This window comes from Nelusetta ayraudi, unplaced genomic scaffold (genome assembly GCF_046127955.1).
Source record: "Nelusetta ayraudi isolate G7.1 ecotype Tasmania unplaced genomic scaffold, CSIRO-AGI_Nayr_v1 ptg000060l, whole genome shotgun sequence".
NCBI classification, from domain to species: domain Eukaryota; kingdom Metazoa; phylum Chordata; class Actinopteri; order Tetraodontiformes; family Monacanthidae; genus Nelusetta; species Nelusetta ayraudi.
Window position 1 is genome coordinate 6,735,114 of NW_027466110.1, and position 15,864 is coordinate 6,750,977.

The following is a 15,864-nucleotide window of genomic DNA, read 5'->3' on the forward strand; positions in this document are numbered from 1 at the left end:
ATTCCCATGTTTCAAAGCATTGCGGGCAAACGGGAGATGATGGTCTCAACCGTCGCAGTCATCAGTTTCTGACCGACGTTGGTCAGTGCACCGGCTGGGATGGCGTGTTCGGCAAATTGCTACAATCGTGATCAGTATTTGTCATATAAAAGTTCTATTTTTAATCCCTCAAATATATAAATAAGTAAAATTGATCGTACATGGGTTAATATAGAATATGAACCAAATGTAAACAACAGCCATTGAACGGAACGCGTCCTCTTTTCAAGTTGGACTTTATGTACAAGTAACACTGCTACGCTCTAACACCTTTAGCCACAAAGCAGACAAAGTGTATGAAAGTGTGGAATGCTATGCGTGGATGCCGCTGGATCTTCTGAGCCAAGGTCACAGAGGTCAGCCTAAAAAAAACCTCCCAATCATACTGGGGGGTGGGGAGGGGTGTATTAGGAGTCGGATCCACCTACTGATGATTTCCCCCTCTGTATACAATATACATTATAACATATAAATAATAGCGTCTTCTTCTTCTTATATATATATATATATGTATGTATATATATATATATATATATAAATATATATATATATATATATAATTTATTTTTTAAGTAATTACAAAATCTGTCGCGTGATGGCTTCTTGCTATGGTACACTGTGTGTTGGAATGAAGTCGGCTAGTTTGATGAGAGATAAATAGAGGGATACAGACAGAAAAACCTGGAGATGCTAGCTAAATAAATATATATTTTCCCTTCTTTGGAGAATAAACTGAATGAAGGTGACATGCGGTCCTCCTCTTGAATTCCTTTTAGTGAGCATCGACTAAAAGTCGGTTCCTGAAAAGTGCCTGTGTAGCTGGAAAAAGACCTGGGGGGGAGGGGATGGGGGAGGTTCTGGGGGTCCCGTCCGGACAGAGAAAAAAACCCAAAAAAAAACAAAAGCAGAACGCGGTGTCTGGTTTGTGCCTACATACTCGTACGTATATGCGTGCCTTGTTAGCAGCACGAGTCTGGTGTTCAACTTTGGCTGTAGCTTTTCACCGGTGACAGCGAGGGGCGGGACGACAAGAGGCTCTGCACACAGGCGCCTCTCGCCTTCCTCTCGGCCTCACCGGGGCTGGTCAGCTCTAGCAAGCAAAGTCCTCGAACACGCCGTGGTGTCCGCCGTGGTGGCGCTGAGGGTGGGGGTGGGGGTGGGGGTGGGGGTGAGGGAGGGGCTGAGGGTGTGGGTGGGGGAGGGGCACAGGGTGATGATGGTTGGGCAGGATGGTGTTGGCGTACGCCCCTTCCGGGTGATTCCTCGTCGTGTCGTTTGGCTCCTGTCGTGGCACGCGTGCACACACACACACACACACACACACGCACGCGCACACACACACACGCACACACACACACACACACACACACAAAGACATAAATAAACAAGAGCTAACAATGCACAATCACATAATATGATCATTTATTTTATAGGTCGCTCCGCCCCCTAAAGACTGCCTAGTTGCGTTTCCATTACAGTGTTTCACAAAATAAAAGTGATATTAAATAAATTTCGACAAAGTATAATTGCGATTTGCAGGTGTTTCCATAGAATGGTGTGAAAGGCATAAGGCGTAATTCTATTCCAGTGTGTGTGTGTGTGTGTGTGTGTGTGTGTGCGTGCGTGTGTGTGTGTGTGTGTGTGTGTGGCCTGCTAGAATCCTCTCCTAGAGTCTGAGCGCCGGAGCACCGCGACCCAAAAGTCTGCAGCTACATTTGGAACATTTATTTTAGCAGGAAGCCAAAGCTGCAATTTGCGTAAGGACTTAAGACCCTGTTGTCTACTTTATGTCTTGTTTGTTTTTTCTTGACATTAATTGTGCAATGCTGCTGCACTGGAGCATGTCATCAAGACTAAAGATGAGAAAATGGCACAAGCAACGACGGGACCTTTGAAACCTAAAACTCCCACCACACATTTTACGATGCGCAGGTGGTTTCAATTTAGTTCTTACTGGGAGGCTCCGCGCTTCCTCCGCGCTTCCTCTGCGGCTGCCGTTTACCAGGTGTCAATTGTCGACACGCCGGTGCTGAACTCTCGGCCTGCCAGCCCACTGTGAGGACGTTGTTACTGCGCTACTCGTGGCCACAAGCGGCCTTTGAAGGCGCACAATTTGCACGTGGTCGAGAAAACAAAAAAGAAATCCTTAAATTGTGTTGCGTACTGACTTTCAGCAGGAGGTGAATCAGCGAGGTGATGCTGTTGCGTCTAGAAACGCTGGAAGTGATGCAGCGCCGCGGCGGAATTAAGAGAAGGCCAGGTGACAAATCCAACTTTTGGATGTCGGCGCTTTAATACGCTGTTCTCGCTGATGTTCCGCTTGGTCTGCAGTCAGGGGGAAGAGATTGCTCTAAACGCCCCGTACGTACACGCTGCATATCAAGTTGCCGTTATTACATCAGGGGGCCCAGTTCCCGTTTATCTCAAATGCGTTTTCTGCAAATTGCGATTTAATTTTCCTCCACGCTGGATTTATTTATTTATCTATTTTGGGGTGGGGGGCACAAACTGTAAACCAATTTGACGTCGACGTCCGTATTGGAAAACCCTCGGCTGACTCGTTTAAACAAAGAAGAGTCTAAGACTGAAACGCAGCGGCGCTTAAATCTGATCATTCAGATACGAGCAGCTACACAATGGAGTTACGCAACCACGGCAGCCATCCAGCTCCGGGAGGGTTGGGGGTGGCGGTGGGAGAGCCGGGGAGGGGGAGGAGATGAGCTTCGCACGATGGTTAAGACTAATTAGGAACAATACGTTTTGCCATGACTGAGAAAGTCGAGAAATTAATTTGCTTTCCATATGAATTATTCCCTTGTAATTTGTGCTGTGGGGGGAAGCGGCCGACTCGGCTGTCACACTGAGTTCCGCTACCTTTGTTTTCATTTCCTCGAGACCCACAGTGGCGACGGTGCTGGTCGGCGGCTTGCTCTTCCTCTCCTCCTTCCGCGGCCTCAGCAGACGCTGTAGCCGGTGCTTGATCACCTGGTTTCACCCGTCGAACAGCAGCAGCAGCAGCAGCAGCAGTGGTGGCGGCGGCAACGGGGTAAAAGAGCAGAAGAAGTGAGGTAAGGAGACAAGAAAGGCGTCGGAGCGAGCGGGTCAGCCACTGTGACGTCTGCGTTAAAAGTCCGCCCCTTTGATTTTTGCCCTGATTTGAACGTGTCTGACGGCCAGCAGGTGGCCAGCAGGCGGGCAGGCAGGCGGTCCGGCTCCAGTCGTCAGGAGGGACCCAGCTGAGACATGAAGTGATCTTTTTTCAGCTGCACTGACCCGAGTGGAGACTCAGAGATTTTATCTCCAGTCTCGATATCAAAAGAAAGTCCGTGCATATACTACAAATACACACAATCTACCTCTCACCTTGTGTTTTTTTTTCTTCTCTGATTTACAGACATGCAAACTTTTGAAAAAAACAAAACAAAACCCACACAAGAACAGAAAACAATGGTATGTGAAGCCTAAATTAGCAATGAATGCGCTGCTGCCTTCAGCTGGTGTCAGCTGCGGTGCATCTCTCACTGCAGTCAGTCCAGCTGTTAATTGGTGCAAGTTTTCTCCCGGCTAGGCCCCGTCTCACACTGCGATGTGCGTGTGTGTGTGTGTGTGTGTGTGTGTGTCTGTGAGGATTGTGTACCTCATAGATGTAATCCAGTATCTCGAGCACCGTCAGGATGCTGGCGCCGATGAACAAACCCATCTGCCCGCCGATGTCGCCTGAGAAGAAGGCGGCACAAAGGGAGGTGAGCCGGGGCCGCTTTTGCGTTTGGTTTTAATGAAAGGACGGCGAGCGGAATGGCAAGTGAGTGCAGCCGCTAACAAAACACCTTTCATGCGGAGAGAGACTTAGTTAGTTCATTTATACCACCGGAAAACAGGGGGGCATTAAATCTCACCTAATAAACCTGCGACGTCGTAGGCTTTCTTCTGCTCGATTGTTTCGTAGTTCAGAGCCTCAAAGAAGATGTCGAGGACCAGGAAGTTGTCTCTGAAAACAGAACAAAGCAAGAAAGAAATCAACAGGGAGGATGGGGGCAAAAAAAAAAAAAAAAAAAAAAAATCTTTTTTTTTTTTTTTATTACAATTAGCTGAAAATCTTCAGATGGAAGACTTGAATCAGTATCTAAAAAAAGAAGACAAAAAGCAACCGTCCTAAATCACCTTTATTCACATTGTAAATTGCTGTGATGTCGCTTGTCAGGCCCGCGGCACTTTACACAGATCTAACAAGTGATTGGGAGATAATGAGGAGTTTCAGGGTTTAACCCAGAGGAGCAGAACGAGCGGCGACAGCGCGACTCGCTGGCGCCGCTCTCGTCGCTCCGCGTTCAGAGAGCCTGCCGGTGTTTTAGCTTCACGAGGCGTCAAGAGAAGCTCTTCTGTTTTTCACGAATATCATTACGAAGACGTGCTGCGCGGCGTTATACACTTTAAAAAAGTTTCAAGTTGCTGGAAGTTGCTGTTGTGTTCGCCACGCGTCGCAGTTTAAGACTCCGACAGGGTGGAAATGAGCAGCGTTAGTTAGCATGAGGTCCGCTCAAGAGGGTTTGTGTGGAACTCCTGGACAAACTTCAAGGATGTTTTTTTTTTCACGAGTTGCATGAGCGCAAGGCAGATATCTAACAAATCTGCTTGCTTATAATGAATAATAATCACAAATCGACCTCCTTATCATGAATAATAAGCAGGCAGAGGGTACCAGCAGAAAAGCTGCAGTCAAAATGAGGCCACTTGGAAAAAGTTTCTACCAGCGGTTTTCTATCTCACGGACCGAAACGTCTGAGTGCATTTCCACCGTTGGACCCACTTGAAGGAAATCTCACTTGTCCTCTACATGCCCTTCCACTTGCAGCAATAATGTAGAGAGCGAAGAGAGAGAGAGTGAGAACCTCGAGGCAAATCATGAACAGAACAGCTGATAGAAAACGGACGGACGGACGGATTTGTACTCCAGAATTCAGTTTGAAATGTCGTAATGTTTCCTCAGAATTCCGTTGGGGTTGCGTTTTACAAACGCGCCGTATTTCCAAAGAACAAACTGTCCATCTGCTCCACCATCTGCTCCACCATCCATCCATCCATCCATCCATCCATCCCGGCACTCTACACAGAAAGGCACTGCGGCTTTGAACCTGTGACCTTCATGCCTTGCACCCTTAACATTCAGCCAGGTATGTTTTTTACATTTGAATATATAACGTCATCTTTACTACTGAGCGACAGGTAGTCAGCGGAACCCAATCTTAAAGTGAAGCCCGCATGGAAAATACAATTAAGTTTTGTTTATATTTATGGGTGTTTATTAGCGACTACAAGCTAGAGGTCGTAGTTTACGGCCGCCCCACCCCACCACTTTTTTTTTTTTTTTTTTAATGGCGTGCTGCATCAGCGCTCGGGCAGGAACTCAGTCGTCGTACCTGATGTAGTCCTCGGACTTGTCGTACTTCCTGGAGAGATAGCGAGCCGAGCCCTTGCTGGGGATCTTGACCATGGAGAGCTCTTTACCGTAGCGGGTGAGATTACAGGGCGTCTCGCACGGACAGGTATCGGCCGTGTTCTTCTGTTGCTGCGCTGCAACACAATGGCAAAAAAAATGAAATAAAAAAAAGGGAGCCGTTTCGGCCTCGACTTTCTTGCCGGTCGCTCTCCCGTGGAAACATCATGGACACGTCCAGCAAGACTGCATCTGGAACAGACAACTAACAAAACACACACCAAGCAAATAGGGGGGCAAGGATGTGTGTTTCTCATGCAGTGTATTTGGACCATTTGGTGACAGTGGGGTGAACCTGGTATTGCAAAAATAGTTGCAGCTAAGGAGGAGTCTGGCTGTTTGGCCAATCACTCCACAGACGAGTCATCTAATGTGTGCAAGTGCAGCGCTGTGGGACGTCTGCATCGTTTGTGTAGAGAACAGCTGCACGCTACAGTCGCAAAAATAAAAGAAAAAGTTTGAGGAAGGTAAACGAGCAGTAAGAACAGCTGCTTGTTGAGGCCAACAGCAAACTGCACATTCTGCAGATTTCTGTCATCCTACAGCTTCTTTACTCTTAAAACACTGCCTCTCTCTCACTGCGCCTGGCTATGATTGATAATCACAATAACCTTGAATTACACTGATAATCCACCGTTGAATGTTTCCGAACCCAAAACTCAATGATTGTGTTCACACAGAACACGCGTGCAAAAATAGTTTCCATGTTGACTGTACACTACAGTACAGTCAGAGTCATCACTCTAAAACAACACAGTGCACTGCAGTGTAGCTTTATTTCTAAACATTGCATTCATTCAACCCAAGCATGAAAAAAATGCAGGGCCTCGGGAACGCCGTGTGCATCACTATTTTTCATACACAGGCCATCGTTTAGGTAAGATTATTGGAATGCAGCCACACGGCGGCCCTTCATCTTTGTCTCACGCGGCGGCAAAAGACACATGACTAATTTTCTAATTTATTACCTTCCATGGAGGACGTATTTATTCACCCCCCCTTTGACTAAAGAATAGCACTCGCTCGAATGTGGCCCATTCTTGTCAGATATATCTCAAATATCTCATATATATTTCATCCAGCCGCAATGTAAATGAGGTTCAAACTCAACAAAAGAGGGAGATGATTAAATTTCCGGCATATTTGGCTGTGGGCGGAGGATTGTTCTTTCTGTATGGATCTTTCTTGGGGCAGCACCTTGTAGGAGGGGAGGGTGGGGGTTGGGTGGGTAGCAAGAGCCAAAGGTGTGTGTGCTTGTGTCCTTCCTCACGTCTGCAGGACCGGACTGTCCGTCTGATAGTGACGGTGCCACAATGGAGGCGGCGCAGCAGCAAAGAGACTAAAAAGGCAGTGGGGGAAAAGCCATTTGGACATATCAAGTCCACCTCCAGGTATTTGCATTACAGAAAAAGAATCCTTATCATATTTACTGATTGCGTTTCCATTTCCCTTCAGGGGTGGTGGTGGTGGTGGTGGTGGGGTGACGGGGGGCTTTTGTAATGAGAAAAGAAATGAAGCGGGATTGTTTCTTACCGAGCGCTTTGTCCACACAGTTGATTTTACTGGGAGGGCAGATATCAGCGGTTCCTGGGGAAGAGGAGGAGGAGGAGGGAAGGCGGAGAACAGAAAATGAGTCTGATCAATCAGAAACAAAATGATCGCTGACCTGTGTCCGCGCACAAAAATAACACTGCAACGCCTTATTGTTCATCTCCCAAATGAAGGCGGGCAGGACGAGGACGAGGAGCAGCAGCAGCAGCAGCAGCGTCTGGGGCCCGACCCGCACGTCTCGCCTCCACTGCATGGAGAAATGGAGCGTGCAACCCACTTCCACCCCGCAGGGCATATTTAGAGAGTCTTTAAAAAACAATCAATAACACACGTATTGCTCATGCAGGTCATTAATGGCAGGTATTCATCAGGAGCACAATTAACTGGCAAAGTGGTGTCTGTTAGCAACGCGTTTCTGCCTTTAATGATTTTTTTTGTGCTTTTTTTGTGTCGGTTTGTTTCTTTCTACAGTCGCCCAGAGAGACTCGATGAACGGAAAACCTCTGGAAGCACAACAACAACAACAATAATAATAATAATTATAATCATAGGGATAATAAACCCAACATGTGATCGAGTGCATGCATCCTTGATGATAAGAAAATATGTGTGAAACATCAGAAAACACACACAGCAGTTGCGGAGCGGAGGCAAATGGAAAAAGATGCCATTAAAAAAAGTCTTGTCTTGGAAAATGTCAAATTAGCTGTACATAATTTAATGACACGTGTACATTACACACATTAACATCTGAGGATCCAACGTGTCTTCTCTCTTTCTCTGTTTTTCAGTCTCCACATACTTTTCTCGATAAGGTGCGGCAATTTGGCGCCAAATAAATCATCTTTAAATATGAATAATTGAGCGAGAACCCATCGTGCATATTTCATTTGTCTATCTGGAGTGAAGGCCATCGCTGTGAAGCGCCTGCGCCTGCTGTCCGCAGCTCAGTCTTTGGTGTGGTCATCCAAATACGGAAATAGGCCAAAATACTGAAATATTCATCTTGGACCGAGTAATCCAGGAAAACACAGTTTTGCTTCTTCAGCGGCAGTTTAGGAGGCCTGAAGAAAAAGGATGAAACACTTTACAGGTGGATTTCTAAATATAACGCGCCAAAATTTTAGCCTTTTTTTCATAAAACTGTCAGTGAAAGGAGGTGAACGCGAAACACACACACACACACACACACACACACACACACACACAGTCAGTACTCAGTGTGCATATAGTCCATATAATAAGTTAAAAAATATTTTCAAATTTAAATTTGACAATAAAAATGTTTTTAAATAATTAGTGCAGTCCATTGAAGATTGAAAACAGCTGCAGACACTTGTACTTTTTGCTGATATGCACTTAGCAGCGTGTGCAACATTAGCTGTCAGTGCTTGAGTGTCTGCAGAGCCACTGTGACTGTGATTTGTGTAAAAAACAACAACAACAACAACTACAAAAAAAACAACAGAGCTTCGGCGTGATTTCAGAAGTTCTTTGTCGTCACGTTATTTCCCTCTTCAGCCAACTTCCAGCCAATGATCCCCTTGAACGTTACAATGTACATTTTTGAAGTGGCTTTGGAAGAAAGTTGTTTCCTTGAAACCGTGACGAGATAAGTTTGCTGGCAGGACAGGAGGGACCACGGCTAGCCCGGGTTCCAGGAGAGCCACTTAAAGTTTCACACCTTCCTTTTACTTGCGTGTTTCATTCGACACAATTCCACTATTTCCGGCGGAGGTGCGAGCGCTGCCTTCGCTCCTCTCCACGGCTGAGAGGTGACACAGACACTCAGGTTCCCTCCTCCCCTGCGCATGCGATGAGGCCAGATAAATGCGAGGCTTAATAAAAAGCAGGATGTCAACAGCGGCGGTGGCGGTCGTCGCCTAATCACGAGCCGGTATTAACACAATGTGCGAGGCGCGACCCGTGGCCCCGCCGAGCGCGCAGGCTAATTAGAAACGTGTCCTGATGGCCGCCGGGCCAGATCAAATGATTAGCGGCGGATTGCACCGCAGATGTGCGAGCCTCCTCCACTGGCTGCCGAGGCCTGAGAGAGAAAGCCAGAAAGGTGCGAGTGAGGATCGTGACATGGTAAGAAGAGCATTTTCTTTTCTTTTCTTTTTTTTTTTTTTTAATTCATCCATAAAGCTGCGAGGTGAAATTCCTCTTTGTCAAAACTCTGCAACGTAACGCAGATTGAAGTGGGCTTCAAAACAGCAAATTTATCATAAAAAGTGGAAAACGCATATAAAGCGCCCATCACCCTGCTGTGTTTTTTTTCGCGCTGATTAAATCCCTCACGTTTGTCAGCCGAGCCGCACAAAGCTTCAAATGTCAGCCGTGTTGTGTAAAAATGCAAATGAGGGCGACTGCCAAACACCGCCGCTGCCCGTTTCTCTTCTTGACCGCTCGTTAGACTGGCTGGCGTTGGGTGAGTCATCTTCCTGCGACTCGGGCCCCGATGACGCACAAGCCCAATGTTCCGAAGCATTGAATTTTCTGCGTCCATCAGACCCAACATCATCAGAAATAACTCAGGTGCAGAGGAAACAAGCAAATGGTGGAATAAAGGGAGACAGGAAGAGGAGAGAATTGTGTATTTGTCTGTTCACTGCACAAAGATTTATCACTAAAATTTTAAAATGTTAAAATATATGTGTATGTATATATATATATACATATGTATATTTGTATATACTCACACATATGTATGTATATATGTATACTATATTTGAAGTGCATTAACAAATGTAAAATGTTTGTCCTGAGTCCTAACATCTTGTTCCTGGTATTTACCTTTCACTAGGCTTTATGCAGCATTATTTACAGCCTGCAAGTGTTCTGACAATGTGTACTGAGGTAGTGATAACAACGTTGTTGTTTATCTGTCATCTGTCATGAAATCTTCATCGATCATAAAATCTTCATCTATCATTAACTCCATTAAACAGACGAGCGACCAAGGCTGGTTCAGAAGGGGAAAAACTGTTTGACTGGATCGCAAAAATTTCAGCAAAAAAAGTGACTGCAGCGGAATTTGGCGTAATTGGGCCGAGAGCCCGCGGCGCCGGCGAAGAGTGGCAAACATCAAGCATGAAGGTCGGCTGAGTGGCAGAGCAAATTGTATCAGCGTTTGGATAATTCAAGTGGGTCAAAAATAATGAACAGCATGAAAAACAGCGGGCAGGTGTCTCACTCATCCACCAGAAACCATCAGTTGGAAAAGGGAGGAAATGTTGTCGTGCACATCGAATCGGATTTTATCCCGGCCCCTTTCTGAGTGGCCTCACAGGTGTGAGGGCCTTGCAGAACACCTCTATGTTCTCTGTGTTTGTGTGTGTGTGCGAACGCTTGCATTATTCCGCCGCTCCCACCCCTCCCCCCCCAAACCGCCGGGCTCGGTTCCGACCCGAGGTTGCGAACTCACCGGGCATGTGCACCATGCGGCAGTTGCACAGTCGCAGCACCTGGTTGGTCTCGCAGAGCAGGCGGCAGGCGCTGATGCTGTACGTGTCGTAGCCGGGGAACTTCTCCTTGCTGGTGGAGCGGCAGTTCCCCCAGGGCTGGGGCAGGTAGGTCAGCTAAACACAGGGGTTTGTTAGAGCCCGGGTTGGAGCCCAGTGGAGACGGGGGGTAGGGAGAGGGCAGGGAGAGAGGGGGAGGCAGGCGGTGGAGGTGTAATTGTGGAAGGTGGAGATGAAGAGGACCTACCCTCTGCTCCTGACAGGAAACAAAGGTCTGGAAGCCCGGAGAGACGCCGAAGCCCAGCTGGTGGATGTAGGGCGGCTCGTCCTGACTGTGGATCTGGACTCGGATGCCGGCCTCCAGGGACGTCTCGTCTTCAGGATGAAACGGTGCGCGGAGCAGCGGGGGAGCGTTGTTGGTAGCGGGGGAGGGAGGGGTAAGAACAAGAGAATTTCAGAAAACGCCGCTCCGTCATCCGTCAGCGTGGGCTCACTTTGAGGCTGACGGCGAGGAGCCGTGTTTCCGTCACGTTTGAAGCAGAAGGCCGGCGTGGAGGATCGATATCACGCAACCGCTGTTACGCAAGCACAACGGCCGAGTGTTTGTTTTTTTTTTTTTATTCTATTGATGGTTTCTTATGATAACTACTTATTATTTGCTACCTCTGACAGAACTTTACAGGCGCTCATTGGTGAGACAAGCCTGCCATCCCCTGCACCACTCCTTCACGCTGCTGCCATCAGGCAAACGATACAGAACAATAACAATAACAACAACAGAGCAATAACTGCTCTGAATAGCAAAAAATAATCTGCACTCTTTTATCTGTGTGAATGTGTTTGAGTGTATTTTTTTTTAATATGTAAAGCTGTGTCAAAGACAAATTTCTGTTTTTTTTGTTTTTTTTTAACTGAAAAACAGACAATAACGTTTATCTATCTATCTATCTATCTATCTATCTATCTATCTATCATCCATCCATCTATCTAACCATCTATTTATCTATCTATCTATCTATCTATCTAACCATCTATCTATCTATCTATCTATCTATCTATTTATCTATCTAACCATCTATCTATCTATCTATCTATCTATCTAACCATCTATCTATCTATCTATCTATCTATCTATCTATCTATCTATCTATCTAACCATCTATCTATCTGTCTATCTATCTATCTGTCTATCTATCTATCTATCTATCTATCTATCTATCTATCTATCTGTTGTTTCCCATATCTCCGTACAACAGAATACTGGATAATGATCTCGAGAAATGTGGAGCACTCGCTGTCAGCAGCAAGGCAGCGATCAGGAACGATGGGGTCACCTGAACCTGCCGCCAGGGATCCAAGGTCTGCACTTGGTGCTGGATGACTGTCACATGGAAACAATTTTTCCATTCTTATTAAGAAAATGAAACGAAGTAAATGAATACAGTAGTTACCGCAAAGAAAACGTAACATTAAAGTAAAGAAGTGAAAATAATTGCACGGCTGCCGGGGGGCTTCTGACCGTGCAGTACAGGAGAATCCTTCTCCAAATCACATCATAAGTGTGAGCGGTAATGGAAAAAAAGAATGCATTATTTGCTGTACATGGCCCCCGAGAAGCAGACACATGTTGTATTTATTCCCAGATAAGGCCCGGGCAGTATCTCGGCACTGTAGCGTGGGATTACATTACGTCGGACAAATAGTTTGCAGGCTTACTTGTCTCCCTCCAGATTGGCAGATACTCGTCCTGCTGGATATCCAACATGATCTCCAGCCCGTTCCCCATTCCGCCCTGCTTGGTTTTTCTGGAGGTGGTCTTGTTACCATTAAAGGTGTAGCATTTCCCATATCTGGTGTAAACCTGGAAGAGAACGCATTGGTATCGTGACCATCAGAATAAACATGACAGTCCGTCGGCTGGATGTGGTAGGGAGCATTGGGGGGTCGCGGATAAATGAATAAAATAAACACGCTGTGTGTTGTTCCCGGGCAAAGAACTGATTTTTCTACCCAGCAAAACCCTTGGAAGGCGTCTCCAGGCTCGGTCCCCCATGGACTCTGATAAGCCGCATTTGAATGAGCTCCCAACACTCACCGCACAGCCTCTATGCTGCGCAGCGGAAAAAAGAAAACGTTACAAGCAACCCATAGAAATACCGAGTGGAATTGGAATAATGGACGCTTTAATCTTCCTTCAGAAGATAACAAAAGACAATAAGAAAAGGGTCTCTGCTCTGAATGAGCTATCACGTCGCCATCTAACAGGGGGAGTCGTCTCGGCGGACGCTGCATCATCCCGCCGTATTCTTCTCGTCTAAAGTGGCGCGCTGACAAAAGTCGCTCCTCTTGTGATAGTTGTGAAAAGGCCGAGACGTGATGTATGTAAACAGAAGGGTCCTCGGGGATACCGCGGGAAAATAAAGAAAACCCTGCTGTAAAAAGGAAGGGAATCGGCAGTCGCTCCCAAAGTGACAAAAGGAAGATTAACATGACAAATTAATACATTTGCACGAGAGCTAAATTTTGATTCAGCTGTAGAAAAAAAAAACAAAAAAACTAGCCCAGCGAAATGTGTCTTTTCAATTATCCAACCAACAGTCGTTTATTTGAAACCCAGAGCAGCGATAACGGCGGTCATAAGTGAGCAGTCATGGGTGCGGGAAGAACACTGAGCTTTGGAGCCCATTTGACATATTGCCCAAACTATGCAATTAGAAACATCAACAGATGCACACAGGACTAAACAAATTGTTTTTCATTTAGCTCGTGTTGTCCAGGCGGGGAGACAGAGACGAGGTCTTGGCTGCTGCAGCTGTAGAGAGTGAAAGTGTTCCATCTAGATGATCCAGTTGAAGCGTTGATGTACAGATGAGCTAATGTTGCGTTTACAAGCTAACTCTACACCTGCACACTCAAACTGCTTTGGTGCGTCAACATCTCTGGGGTGGGTGGTGATATATTTATGGGGTTGGGAAGTCAGCATCCGGCCTGTTGTGTCCACGATCAGCGAGTGGGAGACTAGACAGACTAGGAATATATCACTAAATGACATCAGGCAGGCAAGAGAGTAAAACTGTCTGTCTCAACTGCTCTTTCTCTTCCATTTTGCCCATTTACAAGATTCTCATCATTATTCTCCCTCTTAAATCTAAAAACCTGGCGTGTGGCAAAACCAGCATGAAGGCCAGGAATCCACTGTCCGAAACAGTGAAATATGATATGTGAAGCAAAATCATGGGAGAATGCAGGTGAGTTATGAGAGAAATGCTATTTCAATTCTGGACTGACACTGTGACAACCTGCTGCTGCTGTTGTTGATTAGCAAGATCAATGCCCTGCATTTCAGGGATTCCACTTTATTTCCCTCTTTAAAATGTATATTTCTTTCAGTATGTCCTGATCATTATCTTGTTTTTGTGTCTGCTGTAAAAAAAACAAAAAACTAATTGCAAATAAGAAACATAATGAATAGAGCAGAATTCAGTTGCAAAGCAGCTGTGAGATGAAATTAATTTGTTCTCTGTTTACACTGTTTACAAATTCAACTTCTGAATTGATTTGCTTGCAATTATTCAATAATTTTATCATGTTGGATAAAATGTTTTCACACGTTGCCTCAAGTCTAATTTGCTTGGTGCCGTGTGACAATTGAGGAGGATCATGTAAACCTTAATAGAGAAGGAAACTTAAAAAAAAGCAAAGTAGGTGAAAAATTAATCATCTTTCTGGGTAATTCCAAAGTGGATAATGTCTGCTGGTGACAGTTAGCGTGTCAGAGTTAAAGTGGCTGGCTGTAAAAAAAAAAAAAAAAGGGTAAGAAGGGATTAAAAAAAGAAAAACGACAGACACTTTGTGAAAGTTACGGCCAGCTCGGAGGGAAGAGGGCTTTAGGGAACGGAACACTGATGAGTTCGGGCAGCTGCAGCAGCAGTTACGTGTCCCACAGCTGCAGCTGCCAAACCCAAGGACGACGCCTCCTCCTGGTGTGTGTGTCTGTGTGTGTGTGGGTGTTTGTGTGTGTGTGTTGATGTGCGACGCATTCGACTCAAACACGTCTCTCCGCGCACGGGCCACAATAAACATATACATCAAGCGCAGGGTTCACTTAGCAAACAACATCCCAATGAAAAGCATTACAGCCGAGGAAATGGAGAGGTGGGCGAGGTCAACCGGTGGAGAGGCCGCAGAGTGAGAGAGAGAGAAGGAACGGCAAACAACACGCGGCAGACGTGTCATTAGAGCGGAGCGGCATCTCGCACAGAGAACACCGACGTCTGTTTCCCCCGACTTTGATATGGGCTTGATCCGCCTAATGAGAGCTGTGATGTCTAAATGAGGGACACTGGTGGAACAACACAAGCTCTCATTTACCGACCGCGGGGTGTATCCGCATCCGAGATGATTGCGGCGGGCGAATCAAAGGCGAGGCGCCGGCTGAGGTTGAGGCGAGCGGTTTTCCCCGGTCGGTGGGCAAATTCAACATGCCCACAACAGTGATTATGGTCAAGAAAGAGGAGGGTCATTCTCAACGAGCGGCTTCGCTGCTTGTGTTTTCATGCAATAAGAGCAATAACAAGCCGGGCCTTTGATCTACATGAGGCGCATGTGTTTGTTGGGATGGAGGGAGGGCGTGTCTCTCGATGCCAGTGAATAGCAGCCCTCAAAGTGAGTCGGTGGAGAGCTCGGGGAGGGTTTGGGGAGTCGGGGCAAGGATCTACGCAATTGTAAATTACAGTTTGTCTCGGACAGTGTTTCTCAACTAGTGGGTCGGGGAACTGTTTAGATTGGGTTGCGGCTTCGTGGGCACTTTGCCTTTTTTTTCTTTTAAAAAAAGGGATTTTACCAGATATATATTTATAGAGAAAATTTGGGGCATTTATTTTTGCAGGACACACAATTCATCCTGAGCCCAGGGTCTCGGGGCTCTGCTGGAGCCTCTCCCAGCTGTCATAGGGCGAAGGCAGGGTGACACCCTGGACAAGTCGGCAGTTCATCGCAGGGCCACATAGGGACAAACAACCATTGGCACTCACATACACACCTACGGACAATTTAGAGTTCCCAATTCACCACATGCATGTTTTTGGACCGTGGGAGGAAGCCGGAGAACCCGCAGAAAACCCACACAGATACAGGGTGGTCCCAGGCCCGGAATCAAACCCACGACCTTCTTGTCATGAGGCAGCGTCGCTAACCACTGTGTCACCGTGTCACCCAATTCAATTCAACAATTTCAATAATTTATTTACTTGACATGATAGAAATGGGGCTAGCGATTTTATTTTTGTGTAAAAAATTTGGGCGCTGTGGAATAAA

The 15,864-nt window shown here is 46.4% G+C and overlaps 1 protein-coding gene across 1 annotated transcript in view; it reads right to left on the reverse strand.

Moving 5' to 3' along the window:
* Window positions 1-580: 580 nt before the first annotated feature.
* Window positions 581-15,864, reverse strand: part of asic4a (acid-sensing (proton-gated) ion channel family member 4a) — a 74,800-nt gene continuing 59,516 nt past the window's right edge. Inside the window, exons 2-10 of the mRNA XM_076040107.1 lie at window positions 12,265-12,409; window positions 10,796-10,923; window positions 10,512-10,665; window positions 7,067-7,120; window positions 5,457-5,610; window positions 3,936-4,027; window positions 3,677-3,756; window positions 2,914-3,024; window positions 581-1,321 (exon numbers count right to left, since the gene is read on the reverse strand). Of these exons, the coding sequence (XP_075896222.1) occupies window positions 1,130-1,321; window positions 2,914-3,024; window positions 3,677-3,756; window positions 3,936-4,027; window positions 5,457-5,610; window positions 7,067-7,120; window positions 10,512-10,665; window positions 10,796-10,923; window positions 12,265-12,409 (1,110 nt within the window). The 3' untranslated portion in view covers window positions 581-1,129. The remainder of the gene's footprint in view (window positions 1,322-2,913; window positions 3,025-3,676; window positions 3,757-3,935; window positions 4,028-5,456; window positions 5,611-7,066; window positions 7,121-10,511; window positions 10,666-10,795; window positions 10,924-12,264; window positions 12,410-15,864) is intronic.